Consider the following 27052-nt stretch of genomic DNA (forward strand, 5'->3'; position numbering starts at 1 on the left):
GCACCACGCCAGGGACAGAAAGTAGATTCTGTTGCCAGAAGATAGAGGGAGAGGAGAATTGGGAGTGAATGCTAATAGATACAGGGTTTCTTTCTAGGGTGAAAATTACTTTGGAATTAGATAGTGGTGATAGTTGTACAACACTGGGACTATACTAAAAACCATGAATCACACACTTTGAAACAGTGGATTTTATGTTAGGTTAATTTTATCTCAACTTTTTTTAATTACAAAAAAGAGGAATACATTGAAGTGTATTTAAAAACTATCTGAGCAGCCATAAAAAAGAATGAGTTCATGTCCTTTGCAGACACATGGATGAAGCTGGAAACCATCATTCTCAGCAAACTAACACAGGAACAGAAAACCAAACACCGCATGTTCTCACTCATAAGTAGGAGCTGAACAATGAGAAAACATGGACACAGGGAGGGGAACATCACACAGCGGGGTCTTTCGGGGGTGGAGCAAGGGGAGGGAGAGCATTAGGACAAATGCATGCGGGACTTAAAACCTAGATGATGGGTTGATAGGTGCAGCAAACCACCATGGCACACGTATACCTGTGTTACAAACCTGCACATTCTGCACATGTATCCCAGAACTTACAGTAAAATTAAAAAAAAAAAAAAAAAAGTGATCTGAAATATCACAAGTGGATAGTGAAAGACCAGAGATAGGGCTGAAGAACAGAAGCAGTAATGACGCTGAGAACTGGAAGGACTGGAGACTCAAGTCAGAAAGTAGGATACCAGCATTCCAGATTTCAAAGATTAGAACCCTGGGTGATGAGGCACAGAACATAGCCACGAAATAGGTATCAGAAGTAGAACAGTGGTCACTATCACAGGAGTTACAGAGAAAAGGAAATTGTCATACAGCAGAACCACATATACACTGCGGCCATCCAGGAGGAAGGATGGGCTTGGCAATGAAGAGGGAGGGAGGCAGAAAGAGAGAAGACTGAGATTTTGCCAGCTGTCAAAATACTTGTTAGATGACGCTGATAAATGAGATTATAACTGAATAATATAAACCTACAAAGAGGGAAGATTTTTACCTACAACAAGAATAAATGTCAAGTCCATCTAAATTATCAAACTAATATCCCTAATTCATTCAACAACTTTTTACTAAGCAATCACTATGTCATAAACACTTTGCCAGATGATAGGAATACAAACAACTTATCTGCTGACTATCTTTGAGTAACATACTCTCCGATTCTTGTTTTTTCATGTGCAAATTAGGGATATCCACTTTGCAATATTGCTATAATGGTAAGAAATAATATAAGTAAAAGATAGGACTTTGTATACACTAAGTATACAAAACAAATAAGGGTTTTTTCTTTTTCTTTGGAAACGGGGTCTTGCTCCGTCACCCAGGCTGGAGTGCAGTGGCACACACACGCACGCACGCACGCACGCCACCACGCCAGGGGCACCATAACCAGCCAATTTCTGTATTTTTAGTAGAGTCAGGATTTCACCATGTTAGCCAGGCTGGTCTCGAACTCCTGACCTCAAGTGCTTCGCCTGCCTCGGCCTCCCAAAGTGCTGGGATTACAGGTGTGAGCCACCACTCTGGGCCAGTTTTTTTCCTTTCTAAGGACAGTCTGTCTTCAAGGAGCTAACAGTCTGTTGAAGAGACAGCATCATTGTTTACTTAGAATTTACCACATGGCAAGAACTGTGCTAAGTACTTTACATGTATTATCTCACTTTAGTTTCAAATAATCCTATGAAATAGACACTCTTATTTTCCCCATTTTGGAGAGAAGAAACGGAGGCACAGAAAGGTTGAAGAGCTTGTCCAAGGCCATACTGCTAGTAAATGAGAGAGCCAGACTCAAACCCGGCAGCAGCTCCAGGCTTTGTGTTCTTAATACCAGGCTATGCTGCCCCCCAAAAATTACAGTATTATAACATTGTATATATTGTGTATATTATATTGTGTATAACATTGTGTATATTATAACATTGTATAATATTATACAAAATTATACAATATTATAAAGTACATGCACGAAATAATGCAACAGAAGAAAAAGAGCCAACACTTGGTAGTACTTGGCTGAGATTTAAAGAGTATCTGCTCAATGGGGAACAAGCATGCCAGTGAGACAATGCAACACATGCAGAAAATAAGTCTAGATGGCAATGATGATGCACTATGATGCTGTCAATGACAGAACACCAGGAAGAATGGATCAATAATTGAACTCCATAGAGCAATGCCACTCATAAAGCATTATTCACCAGAAAGAATAGAACTACTGGTGGCATACATTATAGGCAAAGCCAACAAGCTAGTTTAACCTGTCCCTGGTGTGATTTACAATGATACTATAGGTGGAACTTGCCCCACACAAAGCTATGCAATCATTAACCTAGACTTGGAGCAACCCCTCCACCACCCCCATTAGTCCTTCAATGCCACTACCTTCAGTAACAACCATTTCCTCCTCTCAGCCTCTCTTCTCTATGCCAACTCCCCACAGTTTCTAAAATAAAAATAATAGTTAATAGATTAACAATTTGAGCTAGGCATGGTGGCTCATGCCTGTAATCCCAGCACTTTGGGAGGCCAAGGCAGGTAGATCACCTGAAGTTAGGAGTTCGAGGTCAGCCTGGCCAATATGGTGAAACCCTGTCTCTACTAAAAATACCAAAAAATTAGCCAGGCGTGGTAGCGTGCTCCCATAATCCCAGCTACTCAGGAGGCTAAGGCCGAAGAATTGCTTCAGCCTGGAAGGTGGAGGCTGCAATGAGCCGAGATCACACCACTGTACTCCAGCCTGCGCGACACAACAAGACTCCATTTCAAAAAAAAATTTTTTTTAATTAAAAAAAAAAAAGAATTTGGGAGAGGTACAGAAACCAGAGAAATATAAAAGTAACTATGGAACCTCAGTGGGAGGGAAAATAGGTGATATTTTTTAAGCTGTCAAGTTTCCATGTGTCCTTAGTAGCCCTTTGGGTAAGACAGACTCTAGAATGGGCTTATAGTTCTTAGTACTGAATGTCAATACTTCAAAAACTTGTTTTAGATTTGAATCTTTTGGTTTGAAGATTGTAGCAGTGTGCCCTACCCCAAGTGAATAATACAAAGGAAAAAAGAATTCACTCATAACAGCAAAATAATCAGCAAAAACACTGTCAGTGGATTCTATCTGTTTAGGTATTTTAAACTCTGAGGTGTCCCACCACAGTGTTTCATATGAATTACATGCAGTTCTACATTATTACATTACTCTTATTTCATGTATATTATATGTAACAATATATGTATTATTTTTGTATATATAAGTAATAAGATACCCTTCTTATACCACTCTGTGATTCTTTAAAAGGCCTTGCCCCTCTACATACTCTCTCATACATCTTCCATAACATCAAAACTATATTTTCTGTTTTCTACCTTAAGAGTTTAAAATTTTGTTTCAAAGAGTACTTGAAAATAAATGTAATGCCTCAGGGTAAAAAAAAATAAAATAAAAGAGTAATAAAAAGCCAGACATGTAATTTTTAAGTGGAAAACGAAGGAAGGCATTTTCAAATATCCTTATCCAAAATTAAAACATTAATTTTTGCAAAGACTTGCCTGGAGGCTAGCTAGCATTCCTCAGAACATGGTGCAGGGTGCACAAGAAGAGCACTGAACTGATCATACAGACAGAGGGGGCCGGGTGCGGTGGCTCATGCCCGTAATCCCAGAACTTTGGGAGGCCAAGGCGGGCAGATTGCCTGAGTGCAGGAGTTTGAGGCCAGCCTGGGCAACACAGTGAAATCCCATCTCTACTAAAATACAAAAAATTAGCAGGGCATAGCAGAATGAGCCTATAGTCCCAGCTAATAGGGAGGCTGAGGCAGGAGAAGTGCTTGAACCTGGGAGGTGGAGGTTGCAGTGAGCTGAGATCGTGCCACTGCACTCCAGCCTGGGTGATAGAGCAAGATTCTGTCCCAAAAAAAAAAAAAGAAAAGGGGTTCTAACCCTGGTCGTGCCTCTTCTACTCTGTGATTTGAAGCAAGTCCCCGTCACTTCCTCGGGCTTTGCTATCCTCATCTATAAAATGGGAATAATAACACTTGCCCTACCTACACTACAGAATTATTGTAAAAATTAAAAAGATACTACATATTACAGGGCTTTAAAAATTATAGAGTACTATACAAAAATAACTTCTCTCTAAACATCTAAAATTTTGATGTAATTTGTTTACATATAGAACTAATGCTATTTTATATAGTTTCTAAACTATTTATATGATATAAAGATGTGTGTTTCATGGTTTCAAAACATTTGAAAACCTTCAGCTTAATGTATTTAATATCCTTGCTACTCAAAGTGTGCCCCATGGGCCAAGAGTATGGGCGTCACCTGGAGTCCGGTTACAAACACAGAATCTCAGGTATCTCCAGCTACTGAGGCAGAATCTGTTTTTTCACAAGATGAGATCCCCAAGGGATACCTATGCAAAGTTTAGGTTTGAGAAGCACTACATTACACAGCAATGCCATTTATAATAATCATTAAACTAGAAAATTATTTCCAGAAAAGGTATTTCAAATATATACATCTGATTTATCTCCAGAAATTTAAAGAGAAACATTTTAATGAGCAGTGGCTTCAGAAGTACATCTAAACAAATGGATCAGAAGCTGTCTTCTCATTCTACTACTTCTGCCTACTATATAGCAAACAATGTGTCTTGGACAGACACCAAAAAAATCATCAATAATATAGATGGAGGAAATCAATGTACATTTATCCTTCCACAAAATATGACCATACCGATTACTAAGTATATTTTAAGCATTTCTGGCATTAGCTTAAAAATTGAATTAATATTTTAAATTGTATTTATATTTGAACGTGGTCACACCCAAATTTATACAATGGTCAGGTTATATATGAAATCCATTAAGCAACAAAAAAGAAAGATGTTTTTAGTAGAAAATACAGAAAAGGCTTCTTTTTTTTTTTTTTTTTTTTTTTTTTCTTTGAGACGGAGTTTCACTCTTGTTGCCCAGGCTGGAGTGCAATGGCGCGATCTCAGCTCACAGCAACCTCCGCTTCCTCAGCTCAAGCGATTCTCCTGCCTCAGCCTCCCAAGTAGCTGGGATTACAGGCATGCACCACCATGCCCGGCTAATTTTGTATTTTTTTAGTAGAGACAGGGTTTCTCCATGTTGGTCAGGCTGGTCTCGAACTCCCGACCTCAGGTGATCCGCCCGCCTCGGCCTCCCAAAGTGCTGGCATTACAGGCATGAGCCACCACACCAGGCCCCAGAAAAAGCTTCTAACAACATAAAGGATGTTTAGTGAGCTTTGAAGTCATACATGGATTCGAATTCCTGCTCTGGCACTTAGATTAGACTTTATACACAAGCTACTTAGTGTCTCTAGTCTTAACTTTCCTCATGTGTAAATCTGGGATAATAATAGCATTTACCCTCATAGAGATAAAAAGCTACCAGGCCGGGTGTGACAGCTCACGCCTGTAATCCCAGCATTTTGGGGGGCCGAGGCGGGTGGATCACCTGAGGTAAGGAGTTTGAGACCAGCCTGGCCAACATGTTGAAACCCCGTCTCTACTAAAAACACAAAAAATTAGCTGGGCATGGTGGTGCACGCCTGTAATCCCAGCTACTTGGGAGGCTGAGGCAGGAGAATCGTTTGAACCCAGGAGACAGGTTACAGTGAGCTGAGATCATGCCACTGCACTCCAGCCTGAGCAAGAGTGAGAGTCTGTCTCCAAAAAATAAAAAAGATACCTACTATTGTAGGTACTAATAGTTATTTACGGCAAACAAGAATCGATGTTTTAAAAAGCTAAACATGTAAAATTTACCTTATCAAGTTTTAGTTCCAATTCTGCCACATCACCTTCTACTTCTTCCAAAGCTGCCCTAGAAAAATTAAATATAAAATAAGTTATTTCATTTGTTCAAATGTATACTTTACTCTTGAAAAGTAACTCTAAATGAAAAGATAGATATGAATGCTTAAAAATTACACTTCACATGAAGTAATAATTACCTTGGAATTTAGTATAAATACTTCATCATCATGCAATACAACAGATAACACAATTATTGTTTAGGACAACAACAGAACACATTATGCTAATTTATACTCAAAGGATTAGTATTATTCCAATTAATAACACTAAATACAGCTATTTAGCATGCACTTTTTAAATAAATGAGAAATTTTAAAAGTTGAGGCGTACAAAGAATCAGATTTCTTGATAACAAAACACATGCAACCAAACTGCAAGGCATTGTCAGCAACCAAAAAGAAGAGCTTTTACTTTTAGAAATAGCTCAGAAAAATATCACCCTTTTTTGTTTCCAAAGTATTTTTTTAATCAGCACCTAACACTAATTTTAGTCTCTCTTCTTCTCCTAGCAATATAATTTTAATACAGAAAAATTAGCGAAGGTTAGATTATGAAAAATGCAGAAACTAAATAAGCCAAATACTTTATTGACAAAAGAGAGTACAATTATAATGCCAGTTAGCACTTCATATCACACTACAAGACAACATTTCAAAATTGGAAATCCGTCTGAAACAAAATAGTAGCAACTAAGTTTTTAGGGATGAAAACATTTTACACTCAAGAGTATGTATAACAAAATGTAATTCATCTACTTTAAGTCATTTATGCCATTTTTGTATATCTACTTGATAAACTAGCAATTCTCAAAGAGGTATTTTAAGATTTAACTAAATTTTTTAAAAGTTGGATAATAATGGGGATTTACACTGAGTAAGATATTCTCAGGAGACAGAGGTAGAATAAAAACTATTTCCGGAACAAGCGTGGTGGCTCACACCTGTAATCCCAGCACTTTGGGAGGCTGAGGGGAAGGACTGCTTGGGCCCAGGAGTTAAGAGACCAGCCTGAGACACACAGGAAGACCCTGTCTCTACAAAAAATAAAAAGATGAGCCAACCGTGGTGGCTCATGCCTGTAGTCCCAGCTACTCAGGAGGCTGAGTGGGAGGATCATTTGAGCCTGGGAGGTTGAGGCTTCAGTGCACTCCAGCCTAGGTGCCCCTGTCTCAAAATAAAACAAAAAACTCTATTTCCAGAACTCCCACTTCACCTCTGTGACACCTCTGAATAATCACCTTATCGGCTTGTGATTCTGCTTCCCCATCGGGTAATATTTATTTTTAAGAAGTTTTTAAATCTCTAAGATAAGAAAATAACCATGAATTATTCAGTAAAGAAATGCCTGTGATAAAACGAGATGCGCTAGCATATGACTGGGGAGAATGGAAGGTGCCGCACTCTCTAGCACAGAAACAGAAATACTTCTTCCTAAGAGCTTCTCATTCGCTTCAGCAAAGTTTTTCAAACTATGCACTGTCCCCTTGACCTAGAAAACATTTTTCATCCACATCAGTCCTCAGTCCCTTTACCTACTCATCATCTAAAACTTAATTTACACAAGAGAACAAATGTATGTGTATGAGGATATTCACTGTAATGGGTTAGAAACCTAGATGTGCAGCAATAGGAAATAATGTAAATAAATTACGATATATCCATACCATTAAGTGAGGCAGATTTTATATGAGGTTGATCTATATCTACTAATATGGAAATATGCACAGGATAGAATATTATATGGGGGGAAAAGCAAGCTACAAAATTATATGCATAGCATAAGCTCAATTTGGGAGCATATTTATCAGTCTGCAAACTACAACTCTGAAGAATGGGAATTCGACAGCAGAAAGGATAAATAAGGATTTGCACTTTTTACTAAATTCTGGATTGTTTATTTTCAATAACTATGCATTTTTAAGTAACTTTTAAAGCTAATAAAGGGGAAAAAGAAGTCCAAACACCACCTCCCCAATACATGGTCCTTTTGGAACCCCTCAACCACTCAAGCTCAATGGCATACCCTCCTGTGCCCCTCCAGCACCTCACACACATTCTATCACTGTGCACCTCGCTCACCAGTCTCAGTTCCCCATAGCAGTACAGACACACAAACAAAATGTTGAGCCAAGGGAGAAACTCACTAAGTACTCTAATTGTCAGATACCCTCTTCATTTACATTTTAACCTTTATTTATCTTTACTCAATCTTCCATTTCTTTCAAGCAAATTAGTTGAAATGACCAGTTTGAGATTTAATCGTTGGTTTCTACTAAACAAATGGGTTGGTAGAAACTTTTTGTAACTTCTCCAATCTTATTTCACTGTGCAATTCTACTAATTCACTTTTGTGAAACAACACATTTAAAGAAAGGTAAGAGGCAAGGCAATGTGGCTCACGCCTGTAATCCCAGCACTTCGGGAGGCCCAGCCAGGCAGATCACTTGAGGTCAGGAGTTCTAGACCAGCCTGGCCAACAGAGTGAAACCCAGTCTCTACAAAAAATACAAAAAGTAGTGTCAGGCCAGGAGTTTGATACCAGCCTGGACAACAAAGCAAGATCCAGTCTCTCAAAAAATTAAAACTAAAAAATGTCAGTTAGGCATGGTAGTGTGTGCCTGTAATCCCAGCTACTGGGGATTCTGAGGCAGGAGGATTGCTTGAGCCCAGGAGTTTCAAGTTACAGTGAGCTATGACTGCACCACTGCGCTCCTGCCTGGGCCACAGGGCAAGACCCCATCTCGTTTAAAAAACAAACAAACTGGCCGGGCGCGGTGGCTCAAGCCTGTAATCCCAGCACTTTGGGAGGCCGAGACGGGCGGATCACGAGGTCAGGAGATCGAGACCATCCTGGTTAATACGGTGAAACCCCGTCTCTACTAAAAAAGTACAAAAAACTAGCTGGGCGAGGTGGCGGGCGCCTGTAGTCCCAGCTACTTGGGAGGCTGAGGCAGGAGAATGGCGTGAACCCGGGAGGTGGAGCTTGCAGTGAGCTGAGATCCGGCCACTGCACTCCAGCCTGGGCGACAGAGCGAGACTCCGTCTCAAAAAAAAAAAAAAAAAAAAAAAAAAAACAAACAAACTAAAAAACAGGGAGTGTAAAGACTAAATGAGTACTGTTCATATCATCAATCACAGTACATGACACAAGGAACAAAATCAATTCACAGATTCTTCCTCTCCTTTAGCTTACCACTGAGATGACTTCTATTCATTAATGAGATAGAACCATTCTGGGACATATGTTTAATAAACTAATAAGTGAAATAAAAGAATTTACACAACAATCTTTCAAATATTAAATGATAGATATTATTTCTCTGCAAGCCTCCCAAATTCTTTTTTTTTTTTTTTTTTTTTTTTTGAGACGGAGTGTCGCTCTGTCACCCAGGCTGGAGTGCAGTGGCACGATCTCGGCTCACTGCAAGCCCCGCCTCCCGGGTTCCCGCCATTCTCCTGCCTCAGCCTCCCGAGTAGCTGGGACTACAGGCGCCCGCCACCTCGCCTGGCTAGTTTTTGTATTTTTTAGTAGAGACGAGGTTTCACCGGGTTAGCCAGGATGGTCTCGATCTCCTGACCTCGTGATCCACCCATCTCGGCCTCCCAAAGTGCTGGGATTACAGGCTTCAGCCACCGTGCCCGGCCCCAAATTTTTACTAAGCATATAACTTTTATAAAAATGCAAGGTAATAAAGAGGCCAAAATTATAGACCCCCACCCTCCATAGCTTAAAATTTAATCTAAAAAAATCAAGTTATACACACATTAACAATGAAATAAAATATATGATTGAGCAGCAAAACAGAAAATAAGAAATAAAGGAGACAGACGTTAAGAGAAAGGGAAGAAAAGAGAAGACAATGAACAGTCACAACGGTCAGCAAACAATTACCCAACAGCCAAGTTTGACCCATAACCTGTTTTTACAGAGTCCGTAAGCTAAAAATGGTTTTTACATTTTTAAGTGGCTGAACAATATTTTTTAAAAATAATATTTTGTGATGCATGATAATTATATTAAACTCAAATTTCTGTTCCTCTAAAGTTTTAAGGAAGCAGAGACAAGTTAATTCACTTCCGTACTCTCTATGGCAGTTTTCACGCCATAATGGCATAGTTGAGTAGTTGCAAGAGAGACCATATGGCCCACAAAGCATAAAATAGTTACTATCTGGCCCTTTACAGAAAAAGTTTACTGACTATTATGAATGTCAAATATAAGAATATGAATGAAAATCTTTTCTCATATATGAAATATATAAAAGAAAATAAAATTTGGACTTAGCTCTAGCTGTCTGTACTCTAAGAAGCTGAATAAGCCCAGAATTCCGAAAAACAGATACCTTATTTTTAATAACAATATCTTCATTCTTTTATCTATTCATGCATCATAGTTTGTTATTGTCAACTGAGAAAACAGTTACCTCAAAACATAAAACTAGAAAAGAAGCCGGGGGCGGTGGCTCATGCCGGTAATCCCAGCACTTTGGGAGGCTGAAGTGGGTGGATCACGTAAGGTCAGGAGTTCAAGACCAGCCCAGCCAACATGGTGAAACCCCGTCTCTAATGAAAACACGAAAATTAGCCAGGCGTGCTGGCGGGCACCTCTAATCCCAGCTACTAGGGAGGCTGAGGCAGGAGAATCGCTTGAACCCAGGAGGCAGAGGTTGCAGTGAGCTGAGATCACGCCATTGCACTCCAGCCTGGACCGTAAGAGCAAAACTCCATCTCAAAAAAAAAAAAAAAACAAATAAGAAAACTAGAAGAGAAAAAAATCCAATAGCAAGTTTAACACCAAGACATGGCTATGAAATGAATGAGGCTCAAAAATAGAACTCTCTCCACTCAGATAACTGTATATCCTTGTTGTAGCAATAAACTTTTTAAGCTACTGTTTATAAAAGAGTATACATTAAAATAACTAAATAGTATGCGTAATATGAGCATTACATTTTCTTTATAAAATTATTTGAAAGAAAAAATAACTATGGGCAGGGCACAGTGGCTCACGCCTGTAATCCCATCACTTTGGGAGGCTGAGGCGGGCAGATCACCTGAGGTCAGGAGTTCAATACCAGCCTGGTCAACACAGCGAAACCCTGTCTCTACTAAAAATACAAAAATTAGGCAGGCATGGTGGCACATGCCTGTGATCCCAACTACTTGGGAAGCTGAGGCAGGAGAACTGCTTGAACCCAGGAGGCAGAGGTTGCAGTGAGCCAAGATCGCGTCACTGCACTCCAGCCTGGGAGACAGAGTGAGATTGTGTCTCAAAAAAGAAAAAGAAAAAGAAGAAGTAGTATGCTAAAAAATTATTTTTCCCATCCATTTAAAATCCTTAAAAACTAACAACAACCAAAGAAAAAAAAAAACCCTTCACTCCAACTTGGCAATAGCTTTAAAATGAAATTAATAATTTAAAATTAGGTCACATGGTGATGCAATCTAAATTGCCAATAGCAGGATATTCAAGATCATTAATAGGCACATAAATATCCTCAAACATTAAAGGTTGATTTCAGGCTCTAAGTCATAACTACCTAATAAAAAATCATCAAATAGAAATAGATATTCAAAACGTGCAGATTTTGAAACTGTTGTATTCCTTTGTTTTATATAACATATGTATTTCTAAAAGTTGCATGTGAATTGAATAACCGTTTAGCGACTCAGGAGAGGTGCCTGTATGTATGTGTCCATCACAGTACCTATCATCCTAAGCCAGCTTCCTCTTTCAGCTCAACAGCCTTACGCACCTTGGGCAATGCTGGACTATTCTTTGCAAGGAAAGGACAACAGCTGCACCAAGGAAGGCCCATTGGCCCAGGGGTAATCCTGGGATTTGGTAAGTGGTTAAAAAAAGAGTCACGAAAAGGCCCTATACCAATGAGATTACTCCCTCTGTTTTGGACCAAAACAACACAGCACACACTCTAGAAACCTGCTTTTTAATAGAAATCCCCCACTAAATACTTTTATAATGTGAATGGCCACCCCGTACTAGTTTGGTTAGGTTCTGGGTCCTTTATGCTGGGACTCTACAACATCTTTATGTTGAGAGGCAGTAGAATAAAGTTTAAAAAAAATAAAAAGAAAACTTCTGGTGTTTGAATCCCTACTCTACTTTGTACTAGCTGTGTAATGATGAACAAGTTCTTTGTGTTTCAATTTCTTCTTTAAAACACAGATAAACAACAGTCTCTCCCACAGAGACATATGACAAATGTTAATATACATGTGAAAACACTAAGTAGTCAGTGAATGCCCGCTATGATTATTTATATAGTGTTAAAGAAAATATACAATCTCTTTTTGTTTTCATGTTACGGGGCCACATGAGAAGAAAGCAGTAATAAGATCATCACATACTTCCAAACTGAATTTGAAATAGTGTGAAAAAGGGGCAAAAGACAGTTAAAACAGGCCTAAGATCAGCAATTAAAACAGCAAATCTAATTTCCTTTAAGGGAAAACACTTCTAGGAGTGCAAAAGGCTTACTGGAAGAAAGATAAAAACACTTCAATACTGCTGTCCCTTTCCAAAGATCACATGTCAAATACAGACTGGAGTCTTCTTCTAACTTCCTAACTTCAGTCTAGGCTAGAGGACTACATATGTATGATACATACGATGATGATATATTTTAAAATCCACTTGGTTTCTAGGGTTATCAAGGTAGGTTCTATCCAGCTCCTTTAAGAGCCTAAAAAACAGAGGAGAACCAATACAGAATCAGTAAAAAGGAAGGTTATAGTTCTAAATTTATATTTACACTTAATCTTAGCCAAAAGGCCAAGAAGCAACTGTGTATTCGTTATATAATAATAACCTTTTATAAACATCTCTGCTGGCCAGGTGTCATGTGGTGGCTTACGTCTGAAATCCCAGCACTTTGGAAGGCTGAGGCAGGTAGATCACGGGAGGTCAGGAGTTTGAGGGCAGCCTGATCAACATGGTGAAACTCCCATCTCTACTAAAAATACAAAATTAGCCAGGCGTGGTGGTGTGCGCCTGTAATCCCAGCTACTCGGGAGGCTGAGGCAAAAGAATCGCTTGAACCCGAGAGGCAGAGGTTGCAGTGAGCCAAGATCGTGCCATTGCACTCCAGCCTGGGCAATAAGAGTGAAACTCCATCTCTAAATAAATAAAGAAAATAAATGTCTCTGCCTTCATTGTTTTCAGAAGTTTCAATGGATGAAATTAAAAGGCCTTTCTTCTCTATTTATTATCTTAGAAATGTTGTAACTGCTCCTATGTGCTCAAATTGGTCTACTAAGCAAACTTAGCAAGATCCATGAGAAATTCAATCCTGTAATAGGAAAAGGAGTAGTGGAAAAACAAACTAGAAATGAAAACCAACGTTTTAGTCTGTCAACTAATATGAGTCCCTGAGAAAATCATTTAACCACACCAGACCTCAGTTCTCTCACTCTGGAACATCTTTAATATCACTTCAAGACCTAACATTCTATTATTCGGGATTAAGCATTCAAAGGAAAGCCATTGGGTTGGTGCAAAAGTAATTGCGGTTTTTGCCATTACTTTTGCACCAATCTAATAGAACCTGGATTTGTTTCTCTTCTAAGTAAGATTTCCTCCAGGTGGCCCTTGCTTGTGCTCTCAACAGAGTTAAGGGGGGAAAAAATGTTTAAGCCATAAAAAAAAAAGCCTCATCAGATTTTATATTAACAAGTTTCATCCATCTTCTCAAAAGTCTCCTCTGCATACTTCTTAAAAGACAAGGAGTACGAATATAGATGAAAATAGTGGGATTTTTCAAGTTTTTTGTTTGGCTTAATATTTTGGAGGAAAACAGATGTATTTTTTATTTTTTGTAGAGACAGGATCTCACTATGTTGACCAGTCTTATTGAGCAGTCTGGTCTCAAACCTCCTGGCCTGCAGCAATCCTCCCATCCCAGCCTCCCAAAGTACTAGGATTACAGGTGTGAGCCACCACACTTGGCCAGAAAAAAAATTTTGTTTTCCATCCACATTTGTATTTTTCTTAGCAAGCTCCATTATATTTCTGTTTTACGGATTGTAAACATTACTCTGCCACTTCCCAGTGATGGAGGGGGGTGGGGAAAAACTTTTTTTAAAAAAAGTAGCTTAAAAAAAAATCTATAACCCTTTTGCCCTCAAATTTTCCCCTGTCAATACATAGTATCCAAAATAAAACCATCAGGGAGCCAGGGAGGTGTATAATTGAAAAAGCAACCAAATCACAGCACAAGGTTGAGATGCAAATGGTATGGCCCTGGTGAATGAATATCATACTCTTAAGTCATAACTCAGATATCAATAACCCCTTTAAATCCCAGCTCATGATTTAAAAAAAAAAAAAGGAAGAACTTAAAATATTATCCAGATAATAGGGCCGGGTGCAACGGCTCACGCCTGTAATCCCAGCACTTTGGGAGGCCAAGGTGGGAGGATCACCTGAGGTTGGGAGTTCAAGACAGCCTGACCAACATGATGAAACCCTGTCTCTACTAAAAATACAAAATTAGTCGGGTATGGTGGTGCATGCCTGTAATCCCAGCTATTCGGAGGGCTGAGGCAGGAGAATCGTTTGAACCTGGGAGTTGAAGGTTGCGGTGAGCTGAGATTGCACCATTGCACTCCAGCCTGGGCAACAAGAGTGAAACTCCATCTCAAAAAAAAAAAAAAATATATATATATATATATATATGTTCCAGATAATCATCCTACATAGAGAATTTGAGGTGGGAGGAGAGGTCTATAGAATCTTCTGTTCCTGGGGCTTCAGCTTCTCATATTAACAGGTAGATGATTTCAATAGTCACTTCCAAATTTGCTCTGCATAAAGATAGTAGCTATATACAGTCATTTTTAACATGTGCAGTGGCAAATATTCATTATTTACAGAATACTAATCTAAGGAAATACTAGTAATGTTTTAAGTGTGATCAGATATTAAGTTATTCTTTTTCCCTGAAAAAAACAAAAAAAATCCGTTCTAGGTTAGAAAGCTCTATTTCTATTTCACCCTCCTCCTTTAATAGCCTGTGTTTCTTGTTTAGGGAATTAGCAGACCCAAGTAGGCGAAATGGCACTATAATTACAATGCCAGTTAACATCATCCTACTGTGCCATAAGAAAAAGGTGGCAGAAGAAGGCATGGCCATTTATCATGTTGGGATCAATAAATTATTGGTGACAAATGGCTAAGAGTCGCTTCCAGTTTTCACCACACAGGGTGTAAAACTAGAATGAAGACACTGGTCATCTAAAGAGGGGTAAGGTTACATTAATGAGAAAAATGAGCATTACGGGGAGAAAGTCTTAAAAAAAAAAAACTTTTTTTAAAGTTGACTTTCTACAAAATCATTCCATTTCCAAGAATTCTTACCATTGTAGTAGGCTTCAACATGACAGGAAAATTAGCTTATCATTGCTTAAAGGGTTAAAATCAAATTTTCAACCAAAGCAGTTAAAGTTTGGTGTTATTAGTAGAGTGTCACAGGCAATACATCTAAGGAGAAGACAGCATTGTAAACTTCATGATTCACAAAAGGGGCAGAGGAGATTTCCATGAAGAAAGAACATGGTGGCTGATAATAATGAAAAGACGACCAAGTATTTCAAAGATGGGATATAAGCAGACCCTCAATGAGAGAAGGAAGCAAGATGGTAGGGGTATTTAGGGACAGGCCCAGACAAAACTGTCAAAAATTAGAATCAGAGGCCAGGCGAGGTGGCTCATGCCTGTAATACTGGCAGCAGCTTGGGAGGCCAAGGCAGGAGGACAGCCTGAGCCCAGGAGTTTCAGACCAGCCCCGGCAGCATAGCCAGACTCTGGTCTCTATAATTAACTAATTAACTAACTACGTTATAATCAGAAACCTGCCACATTCCTGCTTTTATGGCTGTTTCCCATTACCCTTTTCAGGAATTGGAAGTAATACGGGAGGCACAAAATATTCTGCAATTCACAGCAGGTAGGGAACCAAATACTCAGCCTTGCAGGGTTCTCTCCACAACATATCATGGGCTGCTCAATAGTCACATTTATAACTTTCCCAGGCTCCTCCATAAACAACCAAGCATCTGTATTAATACATAAAAGTTAATCTGCATTACATCTCCCTATGTTTTATAATCTACATGCCACCTTCATGCATGGTATCACACTTGTATGTTAAGAGAAGACCACTAGGCTGGGCACAGTGGCTCACGCCTGTAACCCCAGCATTTTGGGAGGCCTAGGTGGATCTCTTGAGGTCAGCAGTTTGAGACCAGCCTGGCCAACACAGTGAAACCCTGTCTGTACTAAAAATACAAAAAAATTAGCCGGGCGTGGGGGTGCACACCTGTAATCCCAGCTACTCCAGTGACTGAGGCAGGAGGATCACCTGAACCCAGGAGGCGGAGGTTGCAGTGAGTTGAGACTGTGCCACTGCGCTCCAGCTTGGAAGACAGAGTGAACTCTGTCTCCAAAACAAAGAGAGATGACTACAGAACAGTAATGCAAAACACAAAGAGAAAAGCATTGAGTACATGAGCGACAACCCCAGAATCACAGAATCTTGAATTGAGAGAAAACTTAGCTGCTAAATGACAGAACTATTAGATGAAAGTAAAGCAGCTGTGTTTAAAAAAATCATTTTACACAGTATTTCATCTCCATTAAGCCCCAGAAATTTTACAAGATCTGTAAAGAGGAAGCTGAATACAAATTTAAGAGCCTAATAAACAGGCTCAGGGTTTTAAAGACAATCTTCACACATAAACCACCTGGGATGGTAAACGTCTAACACCGAAGCACCTTCTACTCCTCAGCAGAATGAGCAACCCCCCACCACCATTTCCACAGAGCACTCGGCGCACTTCGAATAGAGCGCCTGACATTCAATTTACTAATGATAATTAAATTACTGGTCATTATGTCTAGACTGAGGGCCTCAAAAGCAGACACTATGATTCATTTAGCTATCTCTAGTTCAGTTAGTTACCAGGTAAACACTTGTTGAATGGGTGGATGAATGGAGCATTTAAAACAACTGTTATTTGCGGCCTGGGGTCACTCAAAATGGTTACATACCTGTATCTCAGTATACATGTATTTATGTGCAACTTTCCAATTCCCTCTTGCTGCATGCAGCCTTGTTATTCTAATCTGCTATGGCCTCTCCAGCCTTATATAAATGTTACTATGAAAGTCACCAGAAAAAAATAAAATAATAAAGAACTACAAATAATTGCATAAACCTTAAAACTAAAGTTACAATGAAAAAAGGAAAAAGTCTTCTTTTGGCATACAAGGTGGTACCTATTTACCTATGTGTAACCATTATTATAGGTATAATTTTTTAAGTTGACAGAAAAGGAAAATTTTTATAATATAATACTCTTCTAGAATAACACAGATTTGGACTTCTAAAACAGGCCTTGACAGAAATTTGACGGGAGCTAAGGAGGTATTTGCTCCACCAGGAGCACAAAATTACATGATCATGATTTCTTCAAGGCATTCAATTTACGATCAGACAGGATCTGTGGACACTTGAAGAAAAGAATCAAACAAGTCATACTAATCAGAAGCAGGGAAAAGTTTAAAACCAATAACTAAAAATTTATTTTTAAAAAAATACCATTCCGGCCGGGCGCGGTGGCTCAAGCCTGTAATCCCAGCACTTTGGGAGGCCGAGGCGGGTGGATCACGAGGTCAGGAGATCGAGACCATCCTGGCTAACATGGTGAAACCCCGTCTCTACTAAAAATACAAAAAACTAGCCGGGCGTGGTGGCGGGCGCCTGTAGTCCCAGCTACTCGGAGGCTGAGGCGGGAGAATGGCGTGAACCCGGGAGGCGGAGCTTGCAGTGAGCCGAGATCGCGCCACTGCACTCCAGCCTGGGCGACACAGCGAGACTCCGTCTCAAAAAAAAAAAAAAAATACCATTCCTAGAAAAATTCTGGCAAATGAAGAAATTTCCCTTTTCTCTAACAACAAATGGCAGCAAATATGTATTGTTTGGAATATAAGAACAAAATAAACAATGATCCTTGCCATCCTAGAGCTTACATTCTGAAGGGGAAGACAAGCTATAAACAGTAAACATCATCAAGACGTCAATTGGATGCTATGCGATAATGTGGTAAGTACTAAGGGAAAAAAGGAAAGCGAAACAAGGGGAGAGAGGGACGGCTACAATTTTACTATTTAAAATTGATCAAAATAGTTCTCACTGAGAGTGACATTTGAGCAAAGACCTGAAGTAACACAGTGAGCCATGCAGACAAGGGTGTTACAGGCCGAAAAAGCCACCAATGCAACATTCCTGAAACGTTCAGTAGCAAGGAGGCCTGTATGGCCGAAACAGAACCAGAAAGGGGGAGTAGCAAGGAGGCCTGTATGGCCGAAACAGAACCAGAAAGGGGGAGAGCTGCAGAAAAAGTCAGAATACTAACGGAGCGCCCCATCACATTCAGAGCCTTGTAGGCCCACAGCAATGATAACAGCAGCTATACTGGGTAACCACTGAAAGGTCTGCCCCAGAGAAGAAACAGGCTGTAACATACTTTGTCAAGACTCATTCTGGCTGCTATGTGGAAAAGACTGCAAAGAAACAAAAGAGGAAGAAGCAAAGAGACTAGTAAGGAGGTTACAGCAGTCATCCAGATGAAAGATGAAGACGGCGCAAGGTAAGTAGCAATCAGTGGTGAGAAATGCTAAGATTCTGGATATATTTTGTATGTAGAGCCAAGAGGATTTCTTTTTTTTTTCATTTTCTTTTTTTTTTTTTTTTTTTGAGACGGAGTCTCGCTCTGTCACCCAGGCTGGAGTGCAGTGGCCGGATCTCAGCTCACTGCAAGCTCCGCCTCCCGGGTTTACGCCATTCTCCGGCCTCAGCCTCCCGAGTAGCTGGGACTACAGGCGCCCGCCGCCTCGCCCGGCTAGTTTTTTTGTATTTTTTAGTAGAGACGGGGTTTCACCGTGTTAGCCAGGATGGTCTCGATCTCCTGACCTCGTGATCCACCCGTCTCGGCCTCCCAAAGTGCTGGGGAGGATTTCTTGATGAATTAGATGTGACATGCAAGCATATGCATGGGTACACCAGGTACAGGTAAATGTGTAATCAAGTATAATTTCAAAGTTTCAGGCTGGAGCAAAAAGAAAACTAGTTATGACCAACTGAGATGGGGAAGACTACAGGCATAACAGATTTAGGGAGAGAAGATCTAGAGCTCAGTTTTGGATTTGACTCCAAAATATTTATTAAGATATACAAGGGTTGACTTCAAATAGGTGGATGCACATGAGTCTCGAGTTTAGAAGTCTGAGTTGGAGGTGTAAGTTTAGGAATCAAGAGCACATAGACAGTATCGGCAGCGATAAGACTGGACATTATTAAAATAAAAAGTAAAGGCAGAGATGCCTTAAGCTTGGGGCATTTTGATAGTAAAGGTCAGGAAGAACAAAAGGAATGAGGAAACGAATCTGAGAAGCAGCAACTGATGAATTAAGAAAACCAGGCCCCACGAGGTGGCTCATTCCTACAATCCCGGCACTTTGGAAGGCTGAGGCACAAGATCACTTGAGCCCAGGAGTTCAAGACCAGCCTAGGCAACACACGTATATACACACATAAAGTAAGAAGAAAACCAAGAGAGTGCCACAGAGAAGGGAAGTGAAAAGAGTGTATCAAAGAAGGAGGAGTAAGTATGTCAAAAGCTGCTGACAGGTCAAACAAGAGGACTAAGAATTAACATCAGGCTTAAGTCAAATTAAAATGGCTGAAAAACAATTTTAGAAACATTGAAAAACACTTCTGGCCTGAAATTTTGATGAACCAAAAATGTGCTTCTAAGGAAGAGATTAATCAAATATTTTTAAATATCCCAGAAATATAAAATTATTGAATTACAGGCAGCACATGAGAATAAAAATGTTCCCAACTAGATACCCTGAAAATGCGTTGTAGCATTCAGGAAGAAAGGTAAGTAAGCAGATTCCCTGCCTCCTCTTTCCATTCTCAACCCATTCCCCAAAGTGAAAGGTAATTCACTGGATGAAAAAGAAATCTTCATTTTCTTTCTCAGAAGGCTGAGGCAAAAGTTCTACTGCCATATATATACACACATACATATATTTATATATATACACACACATCATATATTTATATACATATATATTTTATATACACACATATTTATATAATGCAAATATAATTTAACAATATAATTATAATATATAATTTTTTTTTTTTTTTTTGAGACAGAGTCTTCCTCTGTCACCCAGGCTGGAGTGCAATGGTGCAATCTCGGCTCACTGAAAGTCTGCTTCCCAGGTTCAAGCGATTCTCCTGCCTCTGCCTTATGAGTAGCTGGGATTACAGGTGAGCACCACCACGCCCGGCTACTTTTTTGTGTACTTTTAGTAGAGACAGGTTTCACTATGTTGTCCAGACTAGTCTCAAACTCCTGATCTCAAGTGATCCACCCGCTCCAGCCTCCCAAAATGCTGGGATTATAGGCATGAGCCACTGCAACCAACCTATTGCCACTTACATTAAACACGGTCTAACTCCTACAAATATAAGAACTCCTGATCTAGCTCTCACTCTCCACGAGACAAGGCACAGACAGACTGAGATCTGTGCTTTCTTGTCTTTCTATAAAATTAGGATTGATTGCATCCAACTCTATGTTTCATTTTGTATGGCTATGGTTACTGTTGCCCTTTGCTGATGAACTCTCAAAATTAAAGGAACACATATACAAGTCCAATCATTTCCAATTAATTTCATTAACTGTTAAGGATGATGTATTAGTCTATTTTTGCATTGCTATAAAGAAATACCTGAGGCCTGGTGCGGTGGCTGACGCCTGTAATCCCAGCATTTTGGGAGGCAAAGGTGGGCAGATCATGAGGTCGGAAGTTGGAGACCAGCTTGACCAACGTGGTAAAACCTCATTTCTACTAAAAATACAAAAATTAGCTGGCTGTGGTGGTGCACGCCTGTAATCCCAGCTACTCAGGAGGCTGAGGCAGAAGAATTGCTTGCACCCGGGAGGCAGAGGTCGCAGTGAGCCGAGATTGTGCCACTGCACTCAGCCTAGGCAACAGAGCGAGACTCCATCTCAAAAAAAAAAAAAAAAAAAAAGTATCTCAGACTGGGAAATTAATAAAGAAAAGAGGTTTAATTGGCTCATGGTTCTGCAGGCTGTACAGGAAGTGTGATAGTGGCTTTGGGAAGGCCTCAGGAAACCAAATCATGGCAGAAGGCAAAGGGGAAGCAAACGCGTCTTGCATGGCCAGAGCAGGAGCCAGGGGCACGGGGAGGAGTTACACACTTTCAAATGAACAGACCTTGTGAGAACTCCATCATAAGAACAGCACCAAGAGCATGATGCTAAACCATTCATGAGACACCGTCCCCATGATCCAATCACCCCCACACCAGGCCCCACACCTCCAGCAATGGGGATTACAGTTTAACATGAGATTTGGGTGGGGACACAGATCCAAACCACATCAGGTGGATTATACATTCTGTCCTACAAATTTAGCAATCTTGTTTTTCAGCAATAAACATAACTGGAAAATTGGGTTACCTTTGCTTGAATAATCAATCTAGCTACATTAACCTTAATGCAATCACATCAAGAATCAAGAGTCAAGAATCTTTATACTTCAAAATTTATTTTCTATCAATAAGTCCTCACCCTCTTATTTAAATATCTTCATATATATTCTAAAGGAGATTGTGTAATTTAAGTGATAAGATTGTAAAATTTCAGTCATGTGTACTCAGGTTGGGCGTTTATTTATATTCCCTAGTTTATCACTAGATATAATCCACTGATTTACCATGGCTAGGAAAGGACTACAGATACAGTGGATACTCATTAAAACAGCTGTTGATCTCTACAGTCTCATAGTTGCACATTCCTGGTGATACCTAATATTACCACCTAAATAACAGAAAACTATTCATCGCAAGACACCAGATTGAGAGAACTAAAAATCCTGGCCTCAAGTGATCCTCCCACCCTGACCTCCCAAAGTGTTGAGTTTACAAGGGTGAGCCTTCTTTTCTTTCTTCTAAGCTACAGGTTTGATCACTCAGTTCCCCTTTTGTTCCCGAGTGTTCGTATTTTGAGTAAATATTTCATATGTCTGTATTCTTGGCCCTAGATTTTACCACTTTACATTGATTGGATTTGAGTAAGTCTGCTGACAGCTTTGACAGTAAGTCATGTACTTAGCTTCACAAAACTCGTAAGTATGACACTTCCAAGGAAGTATAAACTAAGACACGCTACAAAAGTTCAAAATATGTTGTGTTTAACAGAATTCAAGGAGAAAGAAATATAAACTACTAAAATTTTTGCAGACTGATTGGCTTAAATGCTTAAATATTATTTGTCCTATAGCTTAAATCTTGTCATGCAACATATTTAAATATGTCTTTAATGACCCACCTTATAAAAGGATCCTATGTGAGAGAGAGAGGAAGAAAGGAGAAGGAGAAGGAGGAGGAAGAAGAACAGGAAGAAGAGGGAGGGAGAGAGGAAGGAAGTAAGGCAGACAGGCAAAAAATGACATTTTCACTTCATAAAAATTTAAATTTCTGTACATGCAATATAAAAAAATGCAGTTAAATAATTTTTAGTAGTGAATGGAAATAAAATTTGGAAACTAAACTTATGGAAGGAACATTTTGTTATTAAAAAACAAAACAAAACAAAAAAAACAAGCCAGGGGTGGTAGCTCCATGTCTGTAATCCCAGCATTTTGGAAAACTGAAGTGGGAGGACTGTTTGAGCCCAAGAGTTTGAGACCATCCTGGACAACATAGCAAGCCTCCATCTCCACAAAAAAAAAGTTTGAGTTATTTTTTAAATTAAGAAAAGTAAAAAAAAAACATTAAAATACAGTTATAAATGCTCATATTAAAAAACAAGAAAGGACTGGGCACAGTAGCTTACACCTGTAATCTCAACACTTTGAGAAGCCAAGGCAAGTGGATCACTTAAGCTCAGAAGTTTGAGACAAGCCTGGGCAACATGACACAACCCCATCTCTACAAAAAATACAAAAATTAGCCAGGCGTGGTGGTGCATGCCTGTAGCCCCAGCTACTTGGGAGGCTGGATCACCTGAGCCTGAAGGTAGACGTTGCAGTGAGATGAGATGATGCCACTGCACTCCTGCCTGGACAACAGAGTAAGGCTCTGTCTCAAAAGAAAAAAGAAAGATAGATCTCAGATCAAAAACCTAACTTTATGACTTAAGGAACTAGAAAAAGAAGACCAAACCAAACCCAAAGCCAGCAAGTGGAAATAAGGAAAGATTACAGCACATATAAAAGAAACAGAAAATAGAAAAACAACAGAGAAAAGTCAATGAAACCAAAAACTGGTTCTTAGAAATATCAACAAAATGACAAACCTTTAGCTATACAGAATTTTTTTTAAAGAGAAGACTCAAATTACTAAAATCAGAAGTGAAAATGGGGACATTATTACCAATTCCAGAGAAATAAGATTATAAGAGAGTACTATGAGCAAGTACATGCCAACAAACTGGACTACCTAGGCGAAATGCAAAATTCCCTGAAACACAACTTATCAAGACTTTAGTCTTTTCTCATAAAGAAAGAGAAAATCTGAATAGACCTATAACTAGTAAAGAGACTGAATTTGTAATCAAAAATCTCCAAAACAGGTCAGGGCATAGTGGCTCATGCCTGTAATCCCAGCACTTTGGGAGCCCAAGGCAGGCGGATTGCTTTCAGCTCGGAAGTTCGAGACCAGTCTGGGCAACATGATGAAACCCTGTTTCTAGAAAAGATACAAAAATTAGCCGGGCATTGGTGGCTCGCAGCCTGCAGTCACAGCTACACGGGAGGCTGAGGCACAAAAATCACTTGAGCCCAAAAAGCAGAAGTTGCAGTGAGCGGATATTATGCCACTGGACTCCAGCCTGGGTGACAGAGTGAGATCCTGTCTCAAAAAAAGAAAAAAAATTAAGTCCTAGACCTAATGGCTTCACCGGCAAATTCTATCAAGCATTTAAAGATGAACTTACACCAATCCTTCTCAAACTTTTCCAAAAAAGTGAAGAGGAGGAAAACTTCCAAACTCATTTTATGCTGCCAGCATTACCCTGATACCAAAGCCAGACACAACTGGAAAACTATGGAACAATATCCCTTATGAACACTGAGGCAGAAATCCTCAACAAAGACTAGCAAACTGAATTCTACAGCATAGTGAAAGGATTATACACCATGACCTAGTAGAATTTATTCCTGGAATGCAAGGATAATTCAACATATGAAGAAAAAACAATGTACTATACCACATAAACAGAATGAAGAGAAAAAAATCCATGATCATCTCCATTGATGCAGAAAAATCATATTGACAAAATTCTTTTTTTCATGATAAAAAACACTTAACAAAAAGGAATAAAAGGAAACTGCTTCACCAAAATAAAAGCCATATACCAAAAAACCACAGTGAACATCATACTCTACTGAAAGCTTCCCCCATGAGATTAGAAACAAGGCAAGGATACTGCTTTCAACACTTCTATTCAACATAGCACTGGAAGTCTTAGTCAGAGTCACTAGGCAAGAAAAAGAAAAACAAAAAGCAATCAAATTGGAAAGGAAGAAGTAAAAGTATTTCTGTTTACAGACAATATGACCTTATTTTGTATGTAGAAAACCCTAAAGATTCCACAAAGGAACCTGTTAGAATAAATAAATTCATCAAAGTAGCAGGATATAGTCAACACACAAAAATTAGTTGCATTTCTATATACACTAAGAATGTACAATTTGAAAAGAAAGTTAAGAAAACAATGCCATTTATAATAGCATCAAAATAGTCAAAACACATAGAAAATCACTTAACCAACGAGCTGAAAGGCTTGTACAATAGAAACTATGAGACATACCTAAAAAAAAAAGAAAGTATAAAAGAAATAAACAAATGGAAACATATCCCATGTTAATGAAATGGAAGACTTAATATTGTTAAGAGGTCAATTACCCAAAGCCTTCTACAGATTTAATGCAATTCTTGTCAAAATTACAATGATGTTTTTTGTAGAAATAGAAAAACCTGGCTGGGCACAGTGGCTCACGCCTGTAATCTCAGCACTTTGGGAGGCCGAGGTGGGAGGATCACTTGAGGTCAGGAGTTTAAGACCAGCCTGGCCAACATGGTGAAACCCCATCTTTACTAAAAATACAAAAATTAGCTGGGTGTGGTGGCGGGCACCTGTAATCCCAGCTACTCAGGAGGCTAAGGCAAGAGAATTGCTTGAACCTGGGAGGCGGATGTTGCAGTGAACCAAGATTGCACCACTGCACTCCAGCCTGGGCGATAGAGCGAGTGAGACTCCATCTCAAAAAAAAAAAGAAACAGAAAAACCTATCCTAAAATTCATATGAAATTTCAAGGGACAATAGATAGCCAAAACAATCCTGAAAAAGAAAAGTAAAACTGGAGGATTCACACTTTCTGATTTCAAAACTTACCACAAAGTCACAGTAATCAAACAGATTAATACTGTCATAAAGACAGCCATGTTGACCTCCAGAATAGAACACAGTCCATAATTAACCCTCATATATATAGTCAAATGATGTTTGTCAAGAGTGTTACTATAATTCAATGGGGAAAAGACAGTCCTTTCAACAAATGGTGCTTGTAAAACTGGATATCCACATGCAAAAGAATGAAGACCCTTACCTAACACCACATACAAAAATTAACACAAAAGAGATCCACGACTGAAATGTTAAGATCTAAAACTATAAAACTCTTAGAAGAAAACATAGGTTAAAAGCTTTATGACACTAAATTTGGTAATGATTTCTTGGATATGATACCAAAAGCACAGGCAACAAAAGACAATAGACAAACTGCACTTTATGAAACTGAAAAATTCTGTGTATCAAAAGACACAGAGTAAAAAATCCATCCACAGAATGGGAGAAAATATTTGCAAACCATCTGGTACGGGATTAATATTCAGACTACACAGAGAACTCCTAAAACTCAACAAGAAAGACACAAACAACATGATACAAGAATGGGCAAAGGATCTGAATCGACGTTTCTCCAAAGACGATATACAAATGGCCAATCAGCACATGAAAAGAAGGTCAACATAATAATCATTAGGGAAGTACAAATCGAAACTACAAGATACTACCTGCTATGGTTTGAATGTTTGTGTCTCTCCAAAATTCATGTTGAAACTTGATCTCCATTGTCACAGTGTGAAGAGGTGGGGCCTTTGGGGAAGTGATGAAGACATGAGGGCTCCGCCTTCATGAATGGATTAGGGCTCTTATAAAAGAGGTTGAAGAAAGGGTCCTAATGCTCCCTTTTTTGCCCTTCCACCTTCTGCCATATGAGGACACATCAACAAGGTGCCATCTTGAAAGCAGAGATAGCTGGCCCTCACCAGACACTAATCTGCTGGCATCTTTATCTTGGACTTCCCAGCTCCAGAACTGTGAGAAATAAATGTACATTATTTATAAATTATCTAGTCAATGCTATTCTGTCATCGATGCAGGAACAGACTAAGAAGCCATCTCACACCCGTTAGGATGGCTACTAAAAAAAGCATAACAAGTATCAATGAGGATGTGGAGTCACTGGATCGCTTGTGCACTGCTGGTGGGAATGTAAAATGGTACCACTGTTGTTGAAAGCACTACGGCAACACTTCAAAAAATTAAAAAAGAATTACCATGCGATGTAGCTATTTCATTTCTGAGTATATACTCAAAAAACCCGAAAGCTGGGTATCAAAGAGATATTTGTATACCCATGTTCACAGACGCATTATTCACAACAGATGAAACGTGGAAGCAATTCAAGTGTCTACCAACAAAAAAATGGATAAGCACAACATGACATATGCATATAATAGAATATGCATCCTTTACACAATATGAATGTACTTAATATCACTGAGTTGTATACTTAAAAAATGGTCAAGACGGTAAGTTTTATGTTATTTGTATTTAAACACAATTTTTTAAATTGGAAGAAAAAACACATTAAAACAATTTTTCACATCAAAAGGCACACATTTATTTAGCTATTTCCTTGGTAATCTACAGTATTTTTCCTCTAACTGACAT

The 27052-nt window shown here is 39.2% G+C and overlaps 1 protein-coding gene across 2 annotated transcripts in view; it reads right to left on the minus strand.

Moving 5' to 3' along the window:
* The window catches only part of ACAP2 (ArfGAP with coiled-coil, ankyrin repeat and PH domains 2), a 173900-nt gene that overhangs the window by 108965 nt on the left and 37883 nt on the right, over positions 1–27052 (minus strand). For both annotated transcript variants that reach the window (XM_025376093.1, XM_025376092.1), the window contains exon 2: positions 5858–5915. In XM_025376093.1, coding sequence (XP_025231878.1) covers positions 5858–5915 — 58 coding nt within the window. The remainder of the gene's footprint in view (positions 1–5857; positions 5916–27052) is intronic.

The sequence above is a fragment of the Theropithecus gelada genome, chromosome 2 (genome assembly GCF_003255815.1).
Source record: "Theropithecus gelada isolate Dixy chromosome 2, Tgel_1.0, whole genome shotgun sequence".
Taxonomy (NCBI): domain Eukaryota; kingdom Metazoa; phylum Chordata; class Mammalia; order Primates; family Cercopithecidae; genus Theropithecus; species Theropithecus gelada.